General features: G+C 52.7%; 1 protein-coding gene and 1 pseudogene across 6 annotated transcripts in view; one reads left to right on the top strand and one right to left on the bottom strand.

Annotated features, from left to right (window-relative positions):
* The window catches only part of MICAL2 (microtubule associated monooxygenase, calponin and LIM domain containing 2), a 141,612-nt gene that overhangs the window by 96,334 nt on the left and 19,331 nt on the right, over window positions 1-25,947 (top strand). For 4 of the 6 annotated variants that reach the window (XM_039240879.1, XM_039240880.1, XM_039240877.1 and 1 more), the window contains 11 exons: window positions 3,808-4,065; window positions 5,351-5,466; window positions 6,296-6,422; window positions 7,506-7,596; window positions 8,650-8,797; window positions 9,847-10,046; window positions 10,436-10,542; window positions 18,151-18,219; window positions 22,413-22,562; window positions 23,970-24,092; window positions 25,583-25,798. In XM_039240879.1, coding sequence (XP_039096810.1) covers window positions 3,808-4,065; window positions 5,351-5,466; window positions 6,296-6,422; window positions 7,506-7,596; window positions 8,650-8,797; window positions 9,847-10,046; window positions 10,436-10,542; window positions 18,151-18,219; window positions 22,413-22,562; window positions 23,970-24,092; window positions 25,583-25,798 — 1,605 coding nt within the window. The remainder of the gene's footprint in view (window positions 1-3,807; window positions 4,066-5,350; window positions 5,467-6,295; window positions 6,423-7,505; window positions 7,597-8,649; window positions 8,798-9,846; window positions 10,047-10,435; window positions 10,543-18,150; window positions 18,220-22,412; window positions 22,563-23,969; window positions 24,093-25,582; window positions 25,799-25,947) is intronic. The other 2 variants (XM_039240882.1, XM_039240881.1) reach the window with 1 other exon arrangement.
* On the bottom strand, window positions 21,256-21,339 carry LOC120237543 (annotated as a pseudogene).

The following is a 25,947-nucleotide window of genomic DNA, read 5'->3' as shown; positions in this document are numbered from 1 at the left end:
ACAAAGGCTCCACGTGAATCTTGGCTCTGCCACGGATTAACTCAGGCCTGTGACTAAAAGCTGCTTAACTTTTCTGGATTTGGGTCTTCGTATCTGTAGAACAGGAATAACGGATTTTGTCTGAATGGGGGTACAGAGCAATGGGCCCCGTGCCTGGAACAGATTGGGGGTTTGGAGATACCTGTGTGATTTCTGTCTGGTTCGAACACCTGCTTTTTGGTCCTGCTGACTTCCTAGCCTCTGCTTCCGGCCTGTGCATCTTCATGCTTAAGCCGAGTACAAGACTGCAAGAAAGGAGCGCACGGGGTGGTGGGCCCCGGGCTGGAAGCTGTTCTGGGCAGGTTTCCACCCATCCAGAGCCTCTGTTTTTGCCCCTGTTGTCGCCTTGAGATAAGGATCGCGGTCAGCCTGCTGTCCGGGTGTCGGCCCACAGCCTAGGCGGCGTGGTGACTGGTCTCTTGCTTGTCGGTGAAGAATGTGCCTGTCCTCTGACCACTTTGTGCTGACAGCCAGCCCGGTGGCATTAGTAACCCGGCCCTCCCCTGGGCCTCCTCCACGCGGCTCAGGTCCCTGCTGAGAGCCTGACTGCAGACAGGAGGCTGTGAATGACGGGGTGCGGACGTTGAAAGAAGCCCACTGAACACAGCCAGCGGATGTGTGAGCCGTGGGCATTGGCATCTGGTGTCCCAGGGCTGACCCGATCTAGGGGAGGAGGGGCGGTGTCCCTTTCTGTCCTGCGTTCCACGGGCGTCCCTCCCGAAGTTGCCTCCTCCGTTGAGAGGCCAGTGGCAGATAGCGAAGGACTATTTGGGGTCCAGAGCTGCAGGAACAGCAGACCGCTTTGCAAAGGAGGGGCTGAGGAGGCTTTTGTCAGCACTCCCCCCCCACCCCCCGCCATGGGAAGTCAGGCAGAATTTGACGTGGGTTTCCTATTTCACTGGCTGAGTCCTCCAGCCCGTGGGACACTGTGGCTCATTCGCTCAGGGCCTCCCGGGGCATTGGCCCAGGCCATGACATGTTGCTCATGGTGATTCAACCCTTTGGCAGTTGTCCGAGCCCCTCCATACTCCAGTGCCTCTGTCCTCACACAGGTGGACGAGTGTGACTCACCCCATCAGGACTGGGGAAGATCTGGGTGCAGATCTCACCAAGCGTGTCCTCACCAAGGCTTTTCTTCCCCCTCAGAGAGCCCGGGGGCATCTCCTGAGCCGGTGCTGAGGGGCCTCTAGGTCTAAGGCAGGAACTCTCATCTAGAAGTTCCAGCCCACAGGCTGGACACGAGAGGGCTGGATGCCCAGCTCTGGCCTGGAGTCTCCGTGTGTCCTGCCAAGCGCTTGTAGCATCTGCATAGCTGGGAGCTGGTCCATCTACCCTGAGCCACTTCCATTAACATTGCCGTCATGCTCCCAGGGGAGTGGCAAGTCCTCTCTCGTTTCCTCTCGCCGCATCTTCCTGGAGGCCAGCGGAGGTGCCACGTGAATGTGTGTTGAATGACCGGCCGTCCTGCTTCCCCATCTATTCCCACTGACCTCTGGGCTTCCTTCCATGGCTACCGAAGGGAGAGTGAAGTTTCTCCTCAGGAAACGACGCCTTTGGGCTCCCAGCTCTGTCCATCTTGCTCTCCCTCACAAGGAGGGTGGCCCATCATCCTGGGCCTTCCCTGTGTTGGCCCACGGCCACGTAGGCGAGGGCTCCTGGATGCAGCGGGCTCTGGCTGGCCGTGGGGCGAGCGAGCATCACAGCTGGTCTCCCAGGGCGGAGCCCAGCCTCATTCAAAGCCGTTGCCTGACCTTCTCTTCTGGTCTCCAGCCTTCTTTCCAGCTCTTTCCAGCTCAGCACGGGGGTGGGGAGGTTGAGGTGACCATTCTTCCCGTCCGATCCCCTGCCTTGTAGTCTTTTTGCCGCCCCACTCTCCCCTGCCCCTCCTCTCTGCCTAGGACGCAGCGTCTCTCCAGTACCTGTGCCTGTGGAATACGGGGCCCACCCTCATCCTCCTGCATCCGTCTCAATTTCAAACTACTTCTCCAGGCCCGCCTTTCTTTCCCTTGTCCTGTTCCCACCCCTCCCTGTGTTCCCGCCGCCGCATCCATCCCCTCACCTGGGACCCCCGGCCATACCACCTGGGACCACCTGGCTCCTCCCAGCAGCCCTGGGCCTGGTGGGCTATTACTCCAGCCCAGCCTGGGGGTCTGCTCCCTCTGCAGGTCCCCACACTCCTGTTGGGGACACCAGCACCGGGCGTGACCACGCTCACCCGTCACCCAGCCCGCCTCAGGGGTGCTTGTGGCATGCTTTCAAGAGGGAGTATTTTCAAGACCTCTCCATTTGCCCTTCCCCATCTTGTCTCCACCCTTCTAAGGGGGGACTAGGTCATGTGACTGGAGGAGCAGGTATGAGAAAGGAAAGGCGGGTATCGGGCTCCAGCCTGAACGCCGGGACCTGGCAAAGTCCTCTTGGGCCAATGCTGGGTGCAAACCGGGTGATGCAGTATGGTGTGAACATGTGAGAATTTCAGGAATGAAGTATTTGAAATCATGGCCATTAGGAAAATGGACACAGTAGGTCACTCAGTTTGTAGATGGGGCTGTGCCTTCTAAGACCTTTGTAAACGCTCTCACTGGTGCCTCGGGGGCCCGGGGGGTGGGGGGTGGGGGTGGGGGCACATCCAGGAATCCACTTCACCGCATGCTGTGTTTGTGCCAGTGTGAATTATAGGGGGACAGAAATTCCCACTCACTTGGCTCTTCCCACAGGCCAGGCATCAGGCTGGGGAGTTTTATGTGTGCAATTTCCTTCGGTCCTCACTGTATGAAGTGGATTTTGTCATTCCCATTTTACAAATAAGAAAATGGAAACACCGAAGACTTGGATAACTTGCCCAAAGTTACTGGCTGAGCAGCAGGGCTGGAATGTGACCTGATGCTCTCGATAGCCCCACCAGTTCCCGCCACGCCCCACCCCTCCTTGGATCTGCACTTTCTCTGCCACCTTTTGGGGAAGACAGTCTTCTCCTTCCTTCACCTCATGCAGAGCAGATTAGACCCTGGGAGACATGCCACGGGTCGCTGCCAGAGTCCCTCCTGGATGGGTGTCCTGGTGCTGGGAGCCAGGGTCCTCCTCTGTCAGCAGGGCCATAGCACTTAGCACTGTGAGAGCAGAGCAGGGCCCTGAACAACCCTCAGCCTGGCCAGAGAAGAGATAACTGATTCTGCAGAGAAAGTTCTAGAGCTATGCCAACTACCCACTTCTTTTCTGGTCTTGTTTGGCCACTAAACACAGTATTTCTGGATCATATTAGCTCAGCTTAGTCGGCTATAAAATCACTATTACTTACTTGCTCTTTTGTCTTTTAATTTTGCTGAAAGTTATCTCAAGAACCGGCTGTATGAAATTTACTTCCATGTTTACCACAAGACCATTGTTGAGTAAACTGTTCATTGCATCACTGTGTCCTTTATCACAATTCCTATGCGAGACAGTTCTCTTAGAATCTAGTGCCGGAAAAAATTGACTCCCCTAGGAATTTCTATGCTTTTTTTTTCTTTCTGATAAGGAAAGCCTTGCCGTATATCACATTCCCTTTTGCCTTGGATGCCAGGAAGCTCAAAGCCAAGTGTGATGCTTAATCACAGCTCTGTACAGATGGCTGATTTGGTTCCCCTTGACTCCTTTGGCCCTGATTTTGTTTTGATCAGCCTCACTGTCTAAACCCATTCCAAGTCCTTTTGCAAAGATACGGGTGGGAACACTTGACCTCTACAGGGGAAGATTGCTACACTGTGCGTGCTCTTGTTCTCTCCCAACCAGGACTACATCGACACAGAGATGCTGCTGTGTGCAGAGAATGTGAACCAGGACAACCTGCTTTCCTACGCCCGTGAGGCTGCAGATTTCGCCACCAATTACCAGCTGCCATCGTTAGACTATGCTATGAACCATTATGGGCAGCCCGACGTGGCCATGTTTGACTTCACCTCCATGTACGCCTCCGAGAATGCGGCTTTGGTGCGCGAGCGCCAGTCACACCAGCTACTCGTGGCCCTGGTGGGCGACAGCCTGCTTGAGGTAGCACCCCCCATTCCTGGTAGAAGACAGATCCCTGTGTTTATGGTGTGGCCAGCGACCTCTGCTGTCGTGAGCCAGGGGACGGTCAGGCGCCTTACTAGCAGGCCAGACTCTACCAGGCCCAGGCTGGCCTCCAGCTTGCACCTGCCCTTGGACTAAATCCAGAGGAGCTCATTCTACCTTCTCCCATCTCTGGCCTCTTCAGGCCGACCTCTTTGTCCAAGTACAAAATCAGTCAGCCCTACTCTGGACTTCATGGGCGGGCCTCCTCAGAGCATGTACGCCCTCGGCTGGACCATAACTTCTTTCTCGCGTGGGGAGCTCTCTCTGGGGCCACAAGGTTGGGGGTCCCAAAGTCCATTTCTCTCCATGGCCTCCCTGCTCAAAATGCTTCCCAGGGAAGGACAAACACAAGGATCCTTAGATTCAATGTTTTCAGAATGGTTACATTTTTAGCTTTAAACTCAGCACTAACCAAAAAAATGTTTATCCCAAGTAAGAGTCAGATTCCAGACCATGCTTTGGGTGCCCATGGGACAGTTCAGTTAGAACTTAGCTTGGTAAGGGGCGTCTGGGTGGCTCAGTTGGTTAAGCGTCCGACTTCGGTGCCTCAGGTCATGATCTTAGGGTTCGTGGGTTCGAGCCCCGCGTCAGGCTCTGTGCTGACAGCTCAGAGCCTGGAGCCTGCTTTAGATTCTGTGTCTCCTCTGCCCCTCCTCCCCTCTTGCTCTGTCTCTCTCCGTCTCAAAAATAAACAAACATTAAAAAATTTAAAAAACCCAACAACTTAGTTTGGTGAACCAGCCCTTGGTCCCCGTGGTGTGTGGGCTGTGATCTGCCACTCGCCCCCGCCCCTTCTCAGAGTTCTCTCTGCTGCCCTCCTCTGCTCTTCCACCAGGCACCGTCATTTTCCAGCCACCACCCCTTTGCCCATGCTGTTCCTGCATGGATCAAGATGGGAATCCTACCCAACCTTTAAAATCCACACAAATGCAATTCTTCTGTGAAGCATTCCCTGATTTCCATCACCCTCCCCAGGGTAGGGATTGGCCTGTGCCTTTTTAAAGCCCCAAAGCAGTTTTGGTATTCCTGTGATACAGCACCCTTTCCACGGGACTTTGTGCTATAGCTAATCGTGTTGGTGGTGAATCCTAGGGGCCTGCCCTGTCACCCCTCCCCGCGCAGGCCTCACAAGGGCCTGGCAAGCCCGAGTGCTGGATAGAATGGGAGAGCAGAGTGGGGGGTCATGGGAATTAACGGGAATGTTCTATGCTTTCTTCTCCAGCCATTTTGGCCCATGGGCACAGGCTGTGCCCGAGGCTTCCTGGCCGCCTTTGACACGGCGTGGATGGTGAAAAGCTGGGACCAGGGTACCCATCCCCTGGAGCTGCTGGCCGAAAGGTGAGTACCGACAGCAGCATTTCGGGCTGGGGGCAGGGCTGGTTCCAAAACCAGACAGGAAAGGGAGTGAGTCCGGCCATGAACCTGGGGCCTCTGTCCCCTTTCATTTGCTTTCCCGCATGTGGCCTGATTTGATCATCACCGTGCCCGGGGAAACATTCTCTGGCATGCTCTGCACCCTTCTGTGACTTCTCTGGGGGCCACGACCTTAACGACCTGAATGCAACAGGGAAGTCCTGATCTGGAACGGCCCTGAAGATGGGGTTCCCAGCACTGCCCAGTCACTGCAGAGCCAGAAGAGGTTTAAGCAGAAGCCTCCCCTGCAGCGCTGAGAGTGCTCCCGTGGGGGCTGGATTTCTGACCTCCCCGGCCTCTTCTGCCGCTGAGATCCTCTGGGGTTCTGCCCAGACCCCTGCTGCTGGCCACGTGGCCGTGACAGCTGGAGGGCCGGGAGGAGTCAGGGCTGGCTGGTGGGCCGGGCCTCCACTGGTCTTGGGTGTGGAGGCCTGTGGTCACAAGGGGCAGCCGTAGGTTGCGGCGCGGCTGAGTGGCGGTTATAGCAAAACCACAGGTCCCTCTCTGCCGGCTTTGTGTCCCTGCCCTCTGCTCAGGGGAAGGAGGCCTGCGTCACTGCCTCTGGACCCCCTCCCACCCCATCTCTAGCCCTTTGACTCTCCCCCACTTTGCGGACCCACGAGGAGCCAGGAGGGCCAGGCATTGCAGGGAAGGGGTATACAGACACATCCAAGGAGCCCTTCAGAGCGGGGCTGGGGGGCGCAGACAAGGCTGTCATAGCAACCCCTGACCCCTGGGCTCTGCCTCATCCTAGAGAAAGTCTTTACCGGCTCTTACCTCAGACTACCCCAGAGAACATCAACAAGAACTTTGAGCAGTACACGTTGGACCCGGGGACACGGTACCCAAATCTCAACTCTAACTGTGTCAGGCCCCATCAGGTAAGTCCTTCCCTGGGCCCCCTCTGAGCCACCCGTCACCGAGCAGCGGGGGGGGCGGGGGGGGGGGAAGGGGGACGGTCATTTGAAACCTCGCCACGTTCTGGATGAATCGCTGGCATTTACTCCTGAAATCATCGTTGCACTCTATGCTAATGAACTTGGAAGTAAATTTAAGAATTAATTAATTAATTTAAGAATTTATTAATTAATTTAAAAAGGAAAAAACCCAACAACTTTGCCACATCCTTGGGACTGCAGCCACTGATGCCTCTTGGCTCGGGTGTGGGGCCGGTTCTCTCCCCAGGAGAGCTGCAGGAGGAGACTAGAGTTGTGTGTTTCCTGCGTGTGTCTAGCCCACAGGGAAGGACTAGAGTGCCCGAGTCCACATCTTGCATGCGTGCTGATGTTTATTGTCACCATGAGGCTGTGTTGCAGAGCACGCTTGTGTCAGAGAGTCTACCCAGCCAGCCGTCAAGCCCTGTCAGTTCGCAGTCCAATGGTCCCCTTCCTTCCCATTGACTCAGAAACGCACAATGGCCAACGTCTTCAGGCAATGGCACGAGGAAGGGTGTGATGTTCTTACAGTTAGCCCATTACATTTTCACGTGCCCCAGGCCCCCCATGTTTGGCTGGACAACTGGGTGGGACTCACTGCTCCGGGTCTCCAGTTCCCTGGGTTCCCTTGCCGGAGGTCACGGCCTCCAGTGAAAGAGGAAAAGAGGGATGGTGGACACCGGGTAGAGGCTGGGTCAGCCCTGATACTGGCTTTTGGGGAGATACTGGTGGGCAGCTGTGTGGTCTCCTTAAAGGCGGCACTAACCCGGGGCACCTGGGTGGCTCAGTCGGTTAAGCGTCCGACTTCGGCTCAGGTCACGATCTCACGGTTCGTGGGTTCCAGCCCCGCGTTGGACTCTGTGCTGACAGCCAGCTCAGAGCCTGGAGTCTGTCTTCTGATTCTGTGTCTCCCTCTCTCTCTGCCCCTCCCCTGCTCACACTGCCTCCCTCTCTCTTTCTTGGAAATAAATAAAAAACAAAAAAACAAAACAAAAAAAAGGCAGCACTAACCAAAGCGCTTGCTTGCAGGTGAAGCATTTGTATATCACTAAGGAGCTGGACCAGGGGCCTCTCGAGAGGCTGGGCTCAGTGAGGAGATCCGTGAATCTCTCCAGGCGGGGTAAGCAGTCACTGGGTCCTTGGCCAGGCTGCTGGGGTGGCAGGTGGGGTGGCCATGGGGGCTCAGGCCCTGCAGCCCACTAGGTTCTACTGCTACAACCTGTGTGACCTTGGCCACAGACTTCTCCTCTGTCCTGCAGCGTCCTCTGTAAAAGCAGGACAGCAACACCACCAACCGCAGATGGGTTAGAGAGGACTTAATATATGTGGAGCACTTTGGACATGAGAGCAAACTGGGGAACTATTTCACTGTGGCCTTGCTTTTCTTTCCCTATTGTTTCCAGGGTGGGGGGGTCTCATCTCCTAGCTAGATAACAGGCTCCACATGCTACCCTCTTTTCCTGGGGGAGCGAGGGGACAGTTATGGGATCCCTCTGGCCTCGCTCAGGTCGCCATCCTGCCGAAAGCCTCTCTGGCTTCCGTCACTTGCCTGGACCCCGCATCCTCCCAGCCGTGGGGCGCACACAGCCTTACTGGCCACCCCTCCTTCCCTTCATGCCCCACGCCCCACTGCTGCCGCCCCCATAACAAGCCATTGCATGCAGCCTAGCCAGCCTTTCTAGATGCTTCCCATGGCACGGCCCTTTTCTGTTTCCCAGAATGCCTTCCTCTGCCTGACGAGTCCCTAGACACTCCTCAGGCAGCTGCTACACCTCCTCTGGGACTCTTGCTGGGGCGAGTTCCGCTGCCCTGGCAGACGAGGGGTAGACTTGCTCACGTGCCACCTGGTGCCCACATCTCTGCCATTGCATCACGGTGTCATCGCCACCTGCCACCATGCCTGCCTGCCCCACCCGTTGAGATGGTGGCAGGGTCCACACAGTCCTCCCCACTGTGTTCATATATAGCCTCTGACCGGCGCCTGGCCAGAGGGGGTCCCAGGGACTCTGCTGCTGGAGAACAGGCGTCCTGACTCCCGCCATGCTGTTGACAGGGCGCCTCGGGGCTGCACCCATGCCCTTGGCCCTTGCCTTGGTGCTGTTCCTCCTTGTCCCCAGGGGGGCTGCTGAGACGTCCCCAGAGCCCGTCATCACTGTGTCTCTCCTTGCTGCAGAGTCCGACATCCGGCCCAGCAAGCTCTTAACCTGGTGTCAGCAGCAAACTGAAGGCTACCAGCACGTCAGTGTCACCGACCTAACCACATCCTGGCGCAGCGGCCTTGCCCTGTGTGCCATCATCCACCGCTTCCGGCCTGAGCTGATGTGAGTCCTGCATGGCCCAGGGGGACCCTGGAGACAAGGGGGACCAGGGCTGTTCTGCAAGATGCAGAATCTTGGCTTGAAATGTATCTTCTATTCTTAAGTTTGTTCTTTTCCATTTGTGCTGATTACTCTCAGCAGCTTATGTGACCTGTGTTCCTAACATGTGAGGAGGAAAAGCAGCCCAGGCTGAGTGTATATGCTTGTCACTGGGGAAATCGAGCCTCTGCCCCTGGGCGCTCTACCCACAAGAGAGCAATTCTGGGCAAGACCTCATTCTGGGGACCCGTCTAAGAGTTTTACAGCCAAAAGAGTTGGATCCAAGATGCAGACCAATTAGCTGTGTCACACTGGGCAGGTCACTTGCCTTCTCTGAGTTTGTTTCTTCATCCATAAATTGGCAATAATGGCAGCATCATTGGGCATGTTGGACACACTTTGTGATGTTGAAGGCCCAATAATACATCAATTGATGTTGGATTCAAATCAACAGCAGAGTGGCTACACGGCCGCCAGTACATTCATCCAAAAGGCAGAAAGGAAACCCATCAAAAGGTCATCAGTTGGTACTTTAGGAAGTAAGGTTGCCTCAAAAAGGAGATGGGACACTCACTTGTTACTTTATATGTTGTATACCCTTTGGTTCTTTTTATATTACTTTTAGAATTAAACACATAAGCATGTAAAGAAACTATTTAAAAATAAAGTAGCTGATAAGTTTTCCAAACAGGTATCAATTATCTTCCCATTGTTTCAGCCCAGGAGCAGTGATGTTGTCCTGGCCTAAATCTGATTCAATCCCACCCTGAGTGAGAAGGAGGCTCCCTGGGCAGCAGAGGGTGGTGGGGGAGGAGGGGAGTGGGGTGGTCAGGGCAGCAGGAAGCAGGAAGGGGGTGATCAAGGACAGGGGTTGGGGTCCCGGCTCCCTCGTCACCTCCCTGCCACTGAGACCCAGTAGAGTGTCCCTCATAATGCTCCTCATGGGTAAGTTTGTTCAGCTCTTCACATCTCTGTCTCCTGTCCTTGAACCTGACTTTGTTTTGATTCTCCAGTAACTTTGACTCTCTGAATGAAGACGATGCCGTGGAGAACAACCAGCTGGCATTTGACGTGGCCGAGCGTGAGTTTGGTATCCCCCCGGTGACCACAGGCAAGGAGATGGCATCAGCCCAGGAGCCCGACAAGCTCAGCATGGTCATGTACCTCTCCAAGTTCTACGAGCTCTTCCGGGGCACCCCGCTGAGGCCTGTGGGTAAGGCCCTGCTTTGGGGTGAGGCTTTGGTGCGCCCTGGGTCCATCTCTGCCCTATGCCAATGTCTGGCTGCTCTGCTCACTGATGTCATCTGTTCTGGGGCTGGCCCACACCTTCCCTCTGGCTTTGGGGCCAAACAGGAGTGGAGCCAACTCCCCCAGACCTGTGCGTGTAAGTGGGTGTGTGTGGCAGGTGCCACGAAAGGCTGAAGGTCTGCCCCTGTAGCTGGGGGGTCACTGATGGAGCTGCACGGCCCACACCCAGGTCACTTGTATCTTTCGTTGAGGGTAAGGGGAGTATTTGGAGGGACTTTGTAGCCATGACATCCCCTGAGTCCTGGGGTAGTGGTGATGGGGTCTGATCTCTGTCCTATTTTTATTTGTGAATAGATTCTTGGGGCAAAAACTATGGAGAAAATGCTGACCTCAGCTTGGCCAAATCCTCCCTGTCTCATAACTACCTAAACCTCACGTTTCCAAGGAAGAGGACTCCACGAGTAAGTGTTGGCCTGCTTTTGTTTGATGTCTCTTTGCTCATGGAGGGCCAAGGGGGGCGGGGGGAGTGTCCTGCTCTCCATCCGTGAATGCTGATAAATTTTGCAGTTCAGGTGCTCACGAAGACACAAGCAAAGCTCAGTTTAGTGGCTGACGGCTTTTGGAAGTTGCCCTGGCACCATGTAGCTAGCTACAGCCACCTAAAAGTGGTAACAGGAAGGGCGTGGCAGAGAGGTGAGAGGTCAGGCGGCGGAGCGGTTTTTAAAGTAAATCAATATTACGCTATATGCTAACTAACCAGAATTTAAATAAAACTTTGAAAAAAATAATAAAGTGAATCAGATTAGCCCTGCCTCCTAAGGGGGGAAGGAGGAGACGATTTCTCGCTTGTTAAAACAGTTCGGATCAGAAACACAATGGCTGCTAGTGGCAGAGGTGTGTGGGAATATTACCTTGACACATTCAGTTCCGTTAATTTCCTTCCTTCCTTCCTTCCTTCCTTCCTTCCTTCCTTCCTTCCTTCCTTCCACAAATGTTTATTGGGCTCTACTGTTTGCCAACTTTAGGGCTGAATTCTTTCTGACAAGTAGCAAATATACGGAGGTGAAGAATGGATGCCTTTGAGGAGCTCAGAGCCTAAAGAGGTTACTAAACTTTCCTGCCTTACAGCACCGTCGGTGCCCCAGTAATTTTTATCCCAGTGCCCCTAGATCAAAAGAAACACGTAAAAGTTCTGTTTGCTAAGTAGGTAAGTCCATACTCCGTAGGGGTGTTTTGCAAGGCGCATACCAGACTTCACCCTGTTTCCCTAGAAAATGCATCCTCTGACTCTATAAGTACACTCTGGGGCCACGGGGTGCCTTGCTACACAGTTTGGGAATTATGAGCCTAATGAGAAATTACCATTTTATCTGAATGACGACATCCCCATGCTAGATAGAATAGAAGTTATCTTGCTTAGCGTGCTCACTTTACAGATCAAAAAATTAGAGGCCCAGAGATATTAGGTGGCAAGTACTCACACAGAGCTCGCCTCCCTCCACGGAGGGGCGGGACTGCCAGAGGGCTGCAGGCCTCTGCGTGTGTCTCAGTCTCCCTAGGTTGCCCACAGTCTCCTGCTTGTGGTCAGTCATGCCCGGTCCTGCCAGGCCTCCACCCGGGTGGGGCCGGGGCCACGTAGCCTCCTTTCTTTCCCTCAGCTGTGTGAGCAGGCGGTCAGTTTTTCCACTGAGGTCTAGGCTCCCTGGAACGTCGGAGCCTTGGCGCTCACTCCAGGCGCAGGCACGTTAAGGTTCCGCCCCACCCTGTCTAGGGGACAGAATGGCCCGGCTGGGCCAGGGCTGGGGAGGGAAGGTGTGCAGATCTGCACACCGCCGCTGAGCGGCCGAACCGCGCCCACTCGCAGGCTCTGTGCGCCGGCTGCGTGGCTAAGCACATGTCCTGCTGAGTGCAAGCCATCTTCCAGAGACCACCATAGCCTGGTTTCACCCCAGCCCAGCTACTAAGGATCCCCACGTTGGGCTTCCCCATCCCAAGCAAGCTAATGCAGTCTTTCTAGAAACTGAGGCAAATATTTAACCCCTTTCTCCATTCACCTGCTTTCTCCCACCACTTGGCCCACAGCTGGGAACAGCACGGGGAACTGGAGAGGAATGTGAAACCTATCACTCACCACACCTCTGTTTACAGAGTGACGGAACTGAACCAGCCTGGCCAGTTCTGGGTCACATGGTGGGAACGGTCGGCAAGGCCAGCCAGGCCCTCCAAGGGCTTGCGAGGTCCTCACCCTCCTTCACACTGGCTCTGCTAGAAAACGCAGGGGGAGTGGGTGGGCTCTGCCTGGGCCCAGCCCTGGCGAAGTTTGAACCTCGTCTGGTCACCCCCAAGGGTGACCCCTGAGAGGGGTCCCGTCCTCCCCCTGCCCCATTTATGTCTAGGATTTGCCACGCTGTTTGGATAGGTGGAGACAGTAGGTCATTGAAGTAAGTGCTTGGATGTGGGCATATTTGTTCTCTTTCTCCTCAAATTGATTGAATGCTTCCTCTGAGTGGGCTGGGGAGCTAGGCCCCTGGAGCATGTTCTGCCTTAGTCATCACTAAGAGATAGTCCACCACTCAGTGACAGAGCAGTGGTTGGACCACACACAAAGCACCTCCTCCCCATGCGACCACATGTCTTCTTGTATCTGGATACTCTTTGGTTTGGAGAACCTATTTGCAATGCTCTTTGATCTTGACATTTCTCACAAGCAGGGTACTCAGGGCACTCCAACTTCCTCCAGGATGGGGATAGAGGATGTCTGCACAGGAGACTCTGTGTGCACGCACACGCGCGTGCGCGCGCGCGCGCACACACACACACACACACACACAGGCTTCATCACAGTCACACCCAGAAGATGTCAGTGCAGTTAGACACATGGCCCTCAGTGCCTCAGCTCAGGCACCCCTGGGTACCAGCGATGTAGGCTAGGCCATGCCTGCATGACTTTACCACTGCACACACCCAGGATCTGTACACATAGAGGCATCTGTATTCACTCCCTTTCCCCATCCCTCCCTGGCCCTCCTATTCCCTTGAGAATTTCCAGAGGAGCATCTTGATGCAGGGATTGAGGAGCCCATATTTGTTCACAATGCGGCACCTTAATCTGAAGAGGCATCCATGTTTCTCTGCGGAGCCAGTGTTAAAATCTCCCTCCCTCTCCTTGTTTTCACTGCTAGTGTTCAATTGTTGTCTCATCCGTAACCCTGATAGCATCCAGATCCAACCAAGCTGATCAACTTCGGGCAAAATAAAAGACTTTTCGCCTCCCACGACCTTGTTGGTTTTTAGGTAATGTAACTTTCCCAGCAGTCCGCCAAGAGGATCGTCCCTCTGGGTGAGTGGTAAACTATTGAGGTTGACTGATCGGCTCCGGAGACTGATGGCCATGCCTGGGGAAAGGAGAAGACCTTGGGGATTATATTTTCCTCTGTAAAAGCTCTCAGCCTGCTTCTGAAGGTCTGCTTCTGGTTCTGTGGCATAGGAAAATTCCTGGGGACTCCGGAGCTCGTTGCCATGCACCACAACTGACATCTGAACGTGGTCTCTGTCCTGGGTATGCACTCTGAGACCCACTGCATGTGGGTAACGCCTGGATTTATGGCCACTCCAGTCATTGCACCCGTGATATTACGCACACACTCAGGGCACCTGATCTTTGCTCTCCCCCTCCTGAGCCCACCCCTTGGAGGACAGTACGACACAGACGTGTCACTGATTCATGAAAAGCCCATTCCGGAAGCCAGGTTGGCAGCCCCAGGGTATTTATCCTGCTCAGCTGGCTGATCGTGACTCACATTCTCTGTCAGCCCTGATCCTGGGAGAGTGGAGTTCCCAGAGCATGGCTCCTGTAGGTGTCTGGTCTCAGCAGTGAGGGTGCCCACCCAGCTCTCTCCTCCCCATCCCTCCAGAAGAACTTTCCAAAGAGCCAAGGGCACTGGGTAAGGAAGTGCTTCCTTTTTCCCTATTTACCGGGCGCCTCTTTTATGCTGGGTCCTCCTGTGAGTACTGGGAGTGGAGCAGAGAATACGACAGGCAAGGAGCCTGCTGGAGATGCTGACCTTCTAGGGGTCCTGCCTGAATTCCCCTCCCCGTCCCCAGCTGCTTTCGCAGCACACCGCCCAGCAGCGGGGCTCCCCACCAGCTTGCTAGTACTTCTCAATTCAGGTATGTGAAGAAAGCCCAGGAGAGTGAAGAGCAGCAGGTCGGGATGCCGCCCGGCTGAGCAAGCTCCGGGCCTTCGAGCTGCCTTCTGGCACCTGTGGTTTGCAAGCTGATCTCTCTCCTAATCTCCATGCAACACGGCCAGGGATTCTGAGCTGACTTACAGAACAGGAGTAACTTTTTAAAAAAAAATTTTTTTTTAATGTTTTATTTATTTCTAGGAGAGAGAGAGAGACAGCGTGAGCAGGAGAGGGTCAGAGAGAGAGGGAGTCACAGTCTGAAACAGGCTCCAGGCTCTGAGCTGGCAGTCAGCACAGAGCCCGACGCGGGGCTCGAACCCACGAACCGCGAGATCATGACCTAAGCGAAAGTCGGATGCTTACCCGACTAAGCCACCCAGGCGCCCCAAGAACAGGAGTAACTTTGAAGCCAGGCAGACAAAGCCTGCCGGGCATTTGGCACATGTTTGAACCTCTCAGAAGGTTCCTTGGCTTGTCTGCAGAATGATGGCGATAACTTCAACATTGCACTGCCCGGCTGCAAAGCCGGCATGAACCAATGTGTACTGCAGGTGCGAGCCCTCGCCCTGCCTCCCATGAGGGAAAGGCTCCACAAACGGTAGCTCCTGTCCCTTAGGAGCCCCGATTAAATGAAGATGCCTGTTTTCTGAGCAGATGAGTCAAAGTGAACAGTTGGTTCTGCCTTGCGGCCATGATTGATGCCACCCTTACAGTGTGCAAAGCGGTTCCCTATGTATCTCATTGGCTCTTTGTGTTGCCTTTTGAGGAAGTTGGGGCATGTATTCTCATCCCAGTTTTAGAGAAGGACAACCTTGGATGTGGGAGGATTAAATTGTGAAGTCCCATCGTGATGGTGAATGTCACAGTCGGAACTAGAATTCAGATTTTCTAATTCTGTTAACTAGCTTGAATCTAGTAACACTGTCTAGCGCTTCTATAGCTAACCTTATAAGAAGTGTTCTGTGTACAGGACTTCATTAATCCTTACAACAATTTATGAGGTAGATAATATGTCTAGGTGAGGAAATAAGAGGCAAAGAAACTGAAGTTAGAGAAGTTAGGTGATTTTCCGAAGGTCACACAGCTAGGAAGTAGTCATCGCTCTGTTACTGAAGAGAAGAGCTCTTTTGCCAGTGTCGCTGGCCATCTTTCTAAATATCACGGCTGCCCCTCTACTCATCCAGGCATTGCCTGCAATGGCCAGTCTGTCTTCTTGTGCCCCAGATCTAAACTCTCCAGGGTTAGACTACACTAGCTAGCTAAATAGAAAGGCTCTTTTCTTTGGGCGAACATCAATGAAGTTGAGCTTTATGAGAACATGGTTATCTTATACTGATCAGATAAATAATCAGATTAGCTGCTCTATGTCTGTGATTTTTTTTTTTTTAAATGGAGAAACCGATGACTGGGTTTGGATAATATAGTCTCTGATGTTAGAACAGTCAAGCCCTAAACTGTCGAATGAAAGTAAGATGTGTTGCTCTTTGAGAGAAAAACCAAGTCTTCATTTTAGGTGGAGACAAAACAAAACAAAAAACACAACAGAAAACCCTTAGATTATGCATGGAGAGTTCTTGTTGGATCGCACATCCTGTACTTTCTTACGCTCCAGCCTCCGCCAGCAAACCATTCACAGGCGCTAGAGCTGGGGGCCCAGACAGCCTGCGCCTCTAAGACCCAACATTGTTGCAAATAAGGTCATCTGTTTCTCTTGGTGTTTGCCCAAGCGTTTGGGTTGGAATCTGTTCCATTCACAGCATAATGATTTATTAGAAGCTGAAGGAAATGTTGAAGGGAAGGCAGGGCCCTTGGATCTGTTCCTTTGTGCTGCCTGAACAAGGGAAGGGTCAAATTTTTGTGCAAATATCAATGACCAAACAGTGGTGGATCTTGTCTTTAAAAATATTAAAGGTGCTGGTAAATGTGGAAAGGGAGCAGGGGAGGCCGGAGTACAAAGCAGGGGAAGCAGGTGCTTTCTGCTGGGAGCAAGCGGGTGTACAGTGGTGTGTGTTTGGAGGGCTCTCGGAGTCCCTGGTGCAGCAGAAGTGGGAGGTAGAAGACATGTCCGGTGGTGTAGCAGGGGACTGATGGGGCTGTGCTTCAGAGTTTAAGGGGATAGAGTGGCCGACAGCCCTCCCCACTGCATCCCAAGTGGAACAAAGGCTTGGATTTAAGGTGGCATGCTACGGAAGGCCTGTCCGAGGCGGGGGCGGGGGGGGGGGAGGGCCTTAAAGGGGAAGGGGGCATCCATGGCCCTCAGGGGGGCCGGCCATTTGGAGAAGGTCCCAGCTGGAGACTGGTGGCAGGATTGTGGGTCTTCTCGCCATAAACATCAAGAGGCGATTTTGCTATAAAAGACAAAAGCACAAAAAGTAAAAGTTGGGCATCCATTAAAAAGGACATAAGGAAGCCTGAAAAGCAACAAAATTAAAAAGACTTTATTGTGAAATACAAACTGGTTGGATACGTTCAGAACATGTGGCTAGTATAGTGGAGATTCATTACAACCTTGTGCAAGTAACTGGTTTCTTTTTGTGGGCTGGACCTCATCAGCACCGTCTTCAAAGCCTTTGGTTCAACCTGTTACACATCTTTTTTGCTTTGTGATTGGTCTCTTTGTTGGACGTTGTATGTTTTCTTTATTCGCTGAACTTTCTTCCTTAAAAAAACAAAAACAAAAAAAACCCAAGCAAGCAAAACCCAAAAAACCCCAGCTTTCTTCCTTTAGTGAGAGAGGAATCCATTTCCAAATACTAGGAAACCTATTTGGCTCTGAGCTCTATGTTGTTTTGTGAGCACCTTCCACCCCATCATTTACTCTTGGCATATTGTCACATGTCCTTTGATAGACATCCCTAAGTTCTATGGGAAATGGGGGCTCAAAACTCTGCCCCACCACAGAGACGATCGCCGGGGCTAAGATTTGTAGACTATAAACTGTGCCTGTGGAGAAATGAAACCAAGCCATCTATCAGTTGATGGAAACAAACTGTCCCCACAGGTTATTTTTTTTTTAAATCTGTTACAGCAACATTACTTTATATCCAATTAGTTAGTTGCATGCTAAAACTGCTTGTGGCAAAAGTGTTTGAAGCAAGGACATCTGCAGCAAAGCTGTGTGGCCAAAATGCTGGGCATGGGTAGGGAGAGCAGCCTGTAGAGTGGGGTTCTCCAGATTTAAACGTTCAGATTCGGGCAGCAGAAAGGAGGCACAAGGTAGGCAGCCAGGTGATTTATTGTCTAACCAGGCTACTTTTGAGACTGAAAGGAAACACTACATAATTCTGCTGGGGGAAACAATACATCAAAACTGTCCTGGGAAAATAGAGTTGTGTGGTCACCATAGTTTTCACTCCTTTGAAGTTGTTAGAATACCGTTTACTGGTGTTGGCAGTGGTGACTGAATGGCAGATTAATTTGTCATCAAATCCCTGGATAGCTGATCTGAACTCTGGGAATTCCCACCTGTGAGAGAGGCAGTGCCACCTGCTTGGAGGAGGTGGCCTCCTTGGGGGAGCATGTGAACCGGCATTAGCAGACTGGCTGTGACTGCTCTGAGCCCAGGGTGGCATTGACCACAGACAGTCCCTGCCTTGCCCATGTCACAGGGATTCTTTGTGCTTTGGGATGTTTCAGAATGATCTTTTGTGATGTGATTCCCACCCGCATGGACAGAACCCTCCCTCGGTTCAGTAAGGCTCCCTCCGGAGCGCCCGAGTGGAACTCTGTGATAATGTGTGTCACAGCACAGGGTGATTTATGTCTGTCTCCTGGGCTGGCAGCTGTGTGCTGGCTCAGGGCCTGCCCCGTGGCCTGGGGGCTGCTAGTGGAACCGTAGACCTTGATGGCCCTGAGCTCACCATGATTTCTTGGCCACTGCAGGTGGACGTCCACACAGAAGACAGCGACATGAACAAGCGGAGGCGGAAAGGCTTCAACAACCCGGATGAGGTTTGTGTGCCTAGTGTCAGTTTAAGCAAAGGCTGGGTACCTGACAGCCGGTGGCCACTGTGCTGGTCTGTCCTTCCTTTCCTCTCTCGTGAACCACTCACTTCCAAGCTTGGCTTGATGGGAAAACCATCGGGCTGTGGTCCTCCCTCCATGACTTAGTAGGTGTGTCACCTGGAGAAACAGAGCCTTTCCAGGTGTGTTCAAGTCTATGAAATGCAGGTGATACATTTGAACTCTGTGGAGCTTTCACAGGATTTTTAAAGATTAAAGAAGAGGGTGTATATAATGTGCCTAGCAGGATACCTGGCACTTGTGTTAATCAGTATATCATCACTATTAAACAGGAAGAGGGAACAGGGCCCCAGCAACCCAGCCCCTCTCTTCCCTCCTGGTCATTGTTTCTACCTTTTGTTTTCTGCACTTCTAGTCCTTGAGGCAAATGTCCCAGTGCCCACAAGTGCCACCTTCTGGTGAAAGTGGAAAATTACAGGCTACTTTGTCAAAACCTGGCAAGCGCTGATCTCTCTCCTGCTGAAAAATCCATCTGGCCCAAAAGAGAGTATCAGTTTCCACTTCCCCAGGAAGCTCTTTAAAGAGACCTGAGGTACTCACACCATCTGAAAAAGCTGTTTTAACCCCACAAAAACAAGCATAGATATTGTCAGTCAACTGTAGGATGCCGGCGTTAGCTAGCCTCCTGGCCGATGTCATCATTGGGCCCTAAAGGCATGGGGACAGTTTGTATAATACATTATACCTAAGTCACAGGACTTAGAATAGACTTCACCTTATATGGATGACGATGCATTATTGCTATATATTTTTATGGCATTGGTGTTTATGTCTGTGACTTGCTTCCTGTGGAAGTCTTGACAGGGGTCCAGACTCTGGCTCTCAAAACAGTGACCTTTATGACAAATAGAGCTACAAGGCTCAACCTGGGAACTGCCTGTCATTCACTCCCTGTTCTGGAAGGGGCAAAGACGAGCTCTGTTAAAGGAAGCCTGGAGTTCAGTTCATGTCTTAAAATGTGCACAAATATATTTTATCCAGTGAGTTCAAATCACCCTGGTTCAAACTTGTTTGATCCCTTCAAGAGAGGTTGCTTCTCCACCCAGTGCGAGCAAGAAGCTGGTGAAAAAGAAGGTGCTTGAGCGGAGGAAGCAGAGGCTGATGAACAGGGTGGGAGAGACCTCCCACTTTCCCCGTTATGGGGTCTCGGCTCTCACGTAGAGTGCCTGTGACTTGCCCCTGCCTCCTCCCTAGAGGCTTTGCTGGGATGCATGTCTCACGTGGAAGTCTTCCCCTGCCTGTCGTCCGTGGCTCATCTTGAAGGGGTGTTTGTGCTTTTTCCGTTGATGGTAGCACAGGAGTCGGAGTGTGGGAAGAAATCTGGTTTCACCTGCTCCTTCTGAGATGTTTCTGGACTGTGGTCCGAGCTAGCCGTTTTTGCTAAAGTCAGATTTAACTAAGGAATCATTCTTTCCGAATACTCAACTACTCAGAATGTAGGCCAGGAAGCAGCAGCAGCAGCAGCAGCAGCAGCATCCCCTAGCAGCTGGTTAGGAAAGCAGTGTGCTGTCCCCGACATGCCCTGAATCTGCTTCTGCAGCCGAAAGAGAGCCTCGGTGATTCATGTGTGCATTAACATCGGAGAAGCGCTAGCCCGTGACCCAGTGTCTTGGCCCACTTTGGCCTTGTGCCAGCAGCAGCCGCTCCAGTGGTGCCACCCTTCTCTCTTCCACTCAGGCCCGTATTGATATGCACAGTTACATTCCGTGCTTTGAAGTGGGGAGGGACTGTGTCTGTCCAACACTTCAGAGTGGCTGTGTGCATACAAGGTTTCCCCTGGGGCTCTTAGGGACTCTTCAGAAAGAAAAAAAATCACTTGACCATAGCTTGCCTCTTCCCATGACTTTCTGCTAAATAAACATATCTTAGTTGTCTTCAGAACATCTGCTCCTTTGAAGGAGGTTCATTGTCCCCTTGGGAAAGCCGACTGCCCACCAGATAGGATGGCATTTACTTCCGAGGGCTATGGGAGCAGATCTACGATAAGGAGAGAAGACTTTCAATGAACACCAGTAATTGTCCAAGTTTTAGTGTTTTGCAGATGAGCCAAGAAGACTTACTTGGAATTAACTCCTTGTGATAGAACAGCATAACCAAGTAGTGGTCACACTGATATCACGTACCCTGATGTAAAGCACTAAGAACACTTCTGAACTTTGTGGCATCTTCTCCAAAACCCATAACCCCTCTCTGGTCATGAGAAAACATCAGACCAACCCAGCTTGAGGGACTCTGTACAAAATAGCTGATCTGTCTCCTTCAAAATAGTCAAGGTTAGGGGCACCTGGGTGGCTCAGTCTGTTAAGCATCCGACTTCGGCTCAGGTCATGATCTCACGGTTTGTGAGTTCAAGCCCCACATTAGGCTCTGTGCTGACAGCTCAGAGCCTGAAGCCTGTTTCAGATTCTGTGTCTCCCTCTCTCTCTGCACCTCCCCCGCTCATGCTCTCTCTCTCTCTGTCTCAAAAAAAACCAAACTAAAAAAACTTTTAATTAAAAAAATTGTTAAGGTCATGACAGACAAGGAAAGATGGAGAAACTCTTATAGATGAGGGTGATTGAGGAGATAGGATGACCAAATGCCATGCGGGCCCTTAACTGGTAGCCTAGAACCTCACAGATGTTAGTGGAAAATTGGGGTAGTCTGAATCAAGTCTCTAGCTTACCTAATAGAATTGTGCCGGGGTTAATTTCTTAGTTTTGATAATAGTAGCATGATTATTCCAGATGCTAACTTTAGAAACATTTGGGTGAGGATATATAGGAACTATCTGTGCTATCTTTGTAACTTTTCCGTAAATCTAAAATTATATCCAGGGCTGTCTAGGTGGCTCAGATGGTTAAGCATCTGACCCTTAGTTTTGGCTCTCAGGTCATAATCTCAGGGTTTGTGGGATTGAGCCCCACATTGGGCCCCATGCTGTCAGTGCAGAGCATGCTTGAGATTCTCTCTCTCTCCCTCTCCACCCCTCCCCTGTTCGCTCTCTCTCCACGGAAATCTTTAGTAAAAGGCGAAAGATTTATACGATCTGAAGAGAAACCAGAGTATTGTGTTCACTCTCTCTCAAAGTCAATAAGTAATCTTATAAAATAACATTATTTCCAGATTAAAGGGTGGTTTTTTTTTAATATTTTAATTTATTTCTAGGATAGAGAGAGACAGCGTGAACAGGGGAGGGTCAGAGAGAGGCGGAGATACAGACTCTGAAACAGGCTCCAGGCTCTGAGCTGGCAGTCAGCACAGAGCCCGACGCGGGGCTCGAACCCACAAACCGCGAGATCATGACCTAAGCAAAAGTCAGACGCTTAACTGACTAAGCCACCCAGGTGCCCCAAGGGTGGTTTTTTTTTTAAGATAGTAACAACAGGGAGGGACAGGTTGAAGTCGGGATTGGGGTGCAGAGGAGAGAGGAGAAAGGAACCCAAAGCCTATGTCTTGCCTGACTGACACCACCTCTTGCCTCCTTCACCTCCCCCACCCCAACCCTTTACCTCTGATACCACATGGGGTATTTGGAAAACTGTTCTGCTTCTCACTTCAGTACTATATTTGACTTTGGCAACAACCAGATGAAGTGGGTTATGCTCCCATTTTACGGATGAGGAGACTTCAAAGAAGTTAAGTAAATTGCCAAGGTCACTGGGCTGGGAAGCTAGAGGCCATTTTCTTTCTTTTTTTTTTTTTTTAATTTTTATTTATTTCTAGGAGAGAGAGAGAGAGACAGCGTGAGCAGGGGAGGGTCAGAGAGAGAGGGAGATACAGACTCTGAAATAGGCTCCAGGCTCTGAGCTGGCAGTCAGCACAGAGCCTGACGCGGGGCTCGAACCCACGAACCGCGAGATCATGACCTAAGCGAAAGTCGGACGCTCAACCGACTAAGCCACCCAGGCGCCCCGCTAGAGGCCATTTTCAAATCCTATCTGGCCCCCAAGTGGGTATGCCTGTCCTTTGGGAAGATATGAGCATCGTCTCAATGGGCTTCACCCGCTGCTTCTGCTTCCCTTCCTTGGCCTGTGCGTCCTTCTTCAGGAAACTAGTCCCCCGTCTTGAGTCCCCAGGCCCCTTCCCGATATCTGGGTGCCAGGATCCAATGACCAATGTCCTCAATTTGCCCTTTGCAGCCTTCAACCTTTTCCAGCCAGAGCCTGCGCTCCAGTCAAGAGTGTGGCAGCAATAAAGAAGGTGGAAATCAGAACAAAGTCAAGTCCATGGCAAGTCAGCTGCTGGCCAAGTTTGAGGAGAACTCTAGGAACCCCTCGCTTGTGAAGCAGGTGAGTCCTGTCAGATGCTTGCTGGATCTGCCTTCCTGGTGACCAGAACCCACTGAGAAGCCAGCAGAAACCAGAAGCAGAAGCCAATTCAGGCTAGCGGTGGATTTCCACGTAGGCCAGCCAGGCCAGGCTCAGGTGGGACTGGCGCTCCTTCTAGATCAGAAGTCAGCACACTTTTCTGGGGAGAACCAGATAGCAGGTTTAGGCTCTAGCGAATATTTTAGGCTTCCGGAACCATCCTGTCTCTCTTGCGACCACTCCTCTCTGCCCCTGTAGCATGACAGCAGCCAGGGATGAATGGGTGTGGCTGTGTGCCAACAAAATGAATTTACAAAAACAGGCAGCAGGCCAAATTTGGCCCGAGAACTGTAGTTTGCCTGTTCTGCGCAGGAGGAGAGATCCAGAATTTGGTTTCGCCTTATAACCACGACTTAATCTGCAAGCCATCTTTGAGATGGGGTATGGGGGAGCCTTAGAGACGCCAGCTGCCTGGGAGCCCAAGTCCAAAGTGAGAAGACGTGCAAACCAAGGGAAACTGAGGCACAGGTCTACGCCCCAGGGGGGCAGCCCCCCCAAGTGTGCTGTGGCATCCCTTCCTCTGTGTTCACTGAGGTCAGGCTAGCAGGGTGGTTGTGTCTGAGCAGGGTGGCTGTGAGGCCGGAGGAGGCAGAGTGCGGTGGGCCAGGCTGTACACCATGCACACTGCTCTCACTCTGACTCCGGCATCTGTGCTGCTAATGGTTCTTTTTGCTCTCCTTAATTCCTCTGGGATGCCGCCGTCAAGTTACCAGAGCTTGGGATGAGGGGTTTGGGTTTTTTTTTTTAAGAAAACACCAAGTTAGAGAGGTTACAGGCAATCGTGAATGTCTGTCTGGTCTCCAGGGTGGACCATGCCTCCTCCCCCCTCCTGGGACAAACTGACCTTCCCCAGGAAGCCAAGTTTGCTATAAGGGGGCTATTTTCTCGAGACTTGTAATTCTCTTAATTTTTTTTCTCAATTGCCCCTTCTGGAGGCTTTGCCCTAGGAGTCCCCAAATGTCCCCAAGTGTCAGTGAGGGTTCTCTTCCGTCAGAAGGAACGCAGCATCTAGTGTGCAGGGAGGCTGCCGTCTCCAGGAGGACTCCAGGACTGGCCACCCTGGGTTGGCATGGACTGGCAGCATGGGCCCAGTGCCCTGGGTCTAAGCCAAGAGCAAGGCCTCCTTGGGATTTACACAGGAGAAGGGGACTCCAGGACTCACTGTTCACATGGACGGAGAGCCAGGCTTCAGGTTTCCCAGCGGGGCCCCAGCTTGCAGGGGTGCTGTCTCTGCCCGCCTCTCTTCTCCTCCTTCGAGTTCTCGGTCTGACTCACCTTTTCCTTCATGTTTCCTGTGGCTGCCTTTTCGGACTCCCTTCCCCTTCCCAGGAATGCTGCATCTCAGGGACAGGTAAGCCTGTCCTGTGCCCTTCCTCTGACCCACCCGTTAGCTCTCGCTGCCCCCGGCCAGAGGAGCCCACACCCGGCCCATCACCTCCTCTGAAAAGGCAGGTAGGGCTCCTTCCAGTGGACGCTGTCTTGGTGAAGTCAGAGGGGACTTTCATCCAGAGGGGCGGGGTCGGTGGCTGTCTGTGCACCCCCCATAGGGCTGATTGTAGAATCTCTGGGAAGGCAGACAGAACTTGGGGTAACTGCCCTTATAGGTAAGAATAACCAAGTATGTAGCATCTGGGAACACGTACCAGTCAGCAGTCAGGTCTTCCCAGCCACTGCGCTCTTGACGCTGCATGTGCTTGGATGAGAACCGGCCGTACAATGGGGGGATTACAATGGGACACGTAGTTTTGTTTGCAGACCACTTGAATAGGCAGATTTCAAAATGCAAGGATAAGTGGCAGTGGGGTTGGCATGGGCTCAGGTGACCGGTTGGCTGCACACCACTGGCAGGGTAAGGCTGGGGTGTGGCAAAGTCCCCCCCTGGTCCCCAAGCAGACAAGGACCGGCCGGACCGGGGAGGCGGCTGGCAGCCGTGGACTGAGGCTTTTTCCAGCTAGCACCTCTGGGTGTGGGATTTGAACAGAGACACTTTTGTGATCACAGTACTCAGAAGTGGCTCGTCTGCCTCAGGAGTTTTGTGTCGCTCTGGGTGGTGGAGGTTGAGTGAGGTCCGTGGGGATACATTGCAGTGATTTTATGTCTGTGAGCATCAGAATCACCTAGAGAGGTTTTAAAAAAATTTTTTTAATGTTTGTTTATTTTTGAGAGACAGAGCCAGAGCAGAGGTGAGGCAGAGAGAGAGGGAGACACAGAATCCAAAGCAGGCTGCAGGCTCTAAGTTGTCAGCACAGAGCCCAGTGCAGGGCTTGAACTCATGGACCATGAGATCATCACATGAACTGAAGTCAGACGCTTCACCCACTGAGCCACCCAGGCACCTCTAGAGAGCTTTTTAAAAAGTATCAGATACCCTTGGGGCGCCTGGGTGGCTTAGTCGGATAAGCGTCTTGACTTTCGCTCAGGTCATGATCTCGCGGTTCGTGGGTTCGAGCCCCGCGTCGGGCTCTGTGCTGACTGCCGGCTCAGAGCCTGGAGCCTGTTTCAGTCTGTGACTCCCTCTCTCTCTGACCCTCCCCTGCTCACACTGTCTCTCTCTCTCTCCTAGAAATAAATAAAACATTAAAAAAAAAAAAAAAGTATCAGATACCCATCCCAGACCAGTTAAACGAGACTCTGGGGGTTGGGGTCAAACTTGGGTTACTTTTTCTGAGTGCCCGGTGTGAATTCAGGGTGCTGCTAGGACTGAGACCAGGCTTGTATGGGATTTGATCCGGTGGGTACGGGTGAGGCCCGAGACTGTGTGACGATGTCAGGTGTGGAGAGTCAGTCCCCGAGGTTAGCTGGGACTCTGACTCACAGCGGCACCTGGTGTGCCCTCTGTCCCTGGTCAGCATGGGGCTTGCTTACGGTGTGTGTGTGTGGGGGGGGGGGGGGTGTGAATGGGCCACGGTCAGGAAGGAAGCTTGATTTTCCTTCTCCCCCAGTTCCCCTCAGTGGTGACAGGGCACGTGCTCCGAGAGCTAAAGCAGGTGTCCGCCAGTGGCGAGTACCCCAGCAGGCCCTGGAGAGCCAGAGCCAAGTCTGACCTGCAGCTGGGGGGGCCAGAGAGCGCTGCCCCCTTGCCCCCTGGCTGTCAGGGGGCGCTGGCCCTTTCCGGGGTGCTGCGACGGCTACAGCAGGTGGAAGACAGGATTCTCCAGGTGAAAGCCTTGCTCTGTGCCTGCATGTGGCAGTGCCTTCCTTCCCTCCTCTCCTCCCTCTGCCCACAGTGGGTTCCTTCTCTTCCTCTTCACTCCCCACCCCCAACCCCCTGTCCCGCCTGTGCACTGAGGCCAGCTTGCCCACCCCA

This window comes from Hyaena hyaena, unplaced genomic scaffold (assembly GCF_003009895.1).
Source record: "Hyaena hyaena isolate Hyena2069 unplaced genomic scaffold, ASM300989v1 scaffold_183, whole genome shotgun sequence".
Taxonomy (NCBI): domain Eukaryota; kingdom Metazoa; phylum Chordata; class Mammalia; order Carnivora; family Hyaenidae; genus Hyaena; species Hyaena hyaena.
The sequence above is the reverse complement of the archived record's forward strand: the minus strand, read 5'-3'. Positions and strand labels throughout refer to the sequence as shown.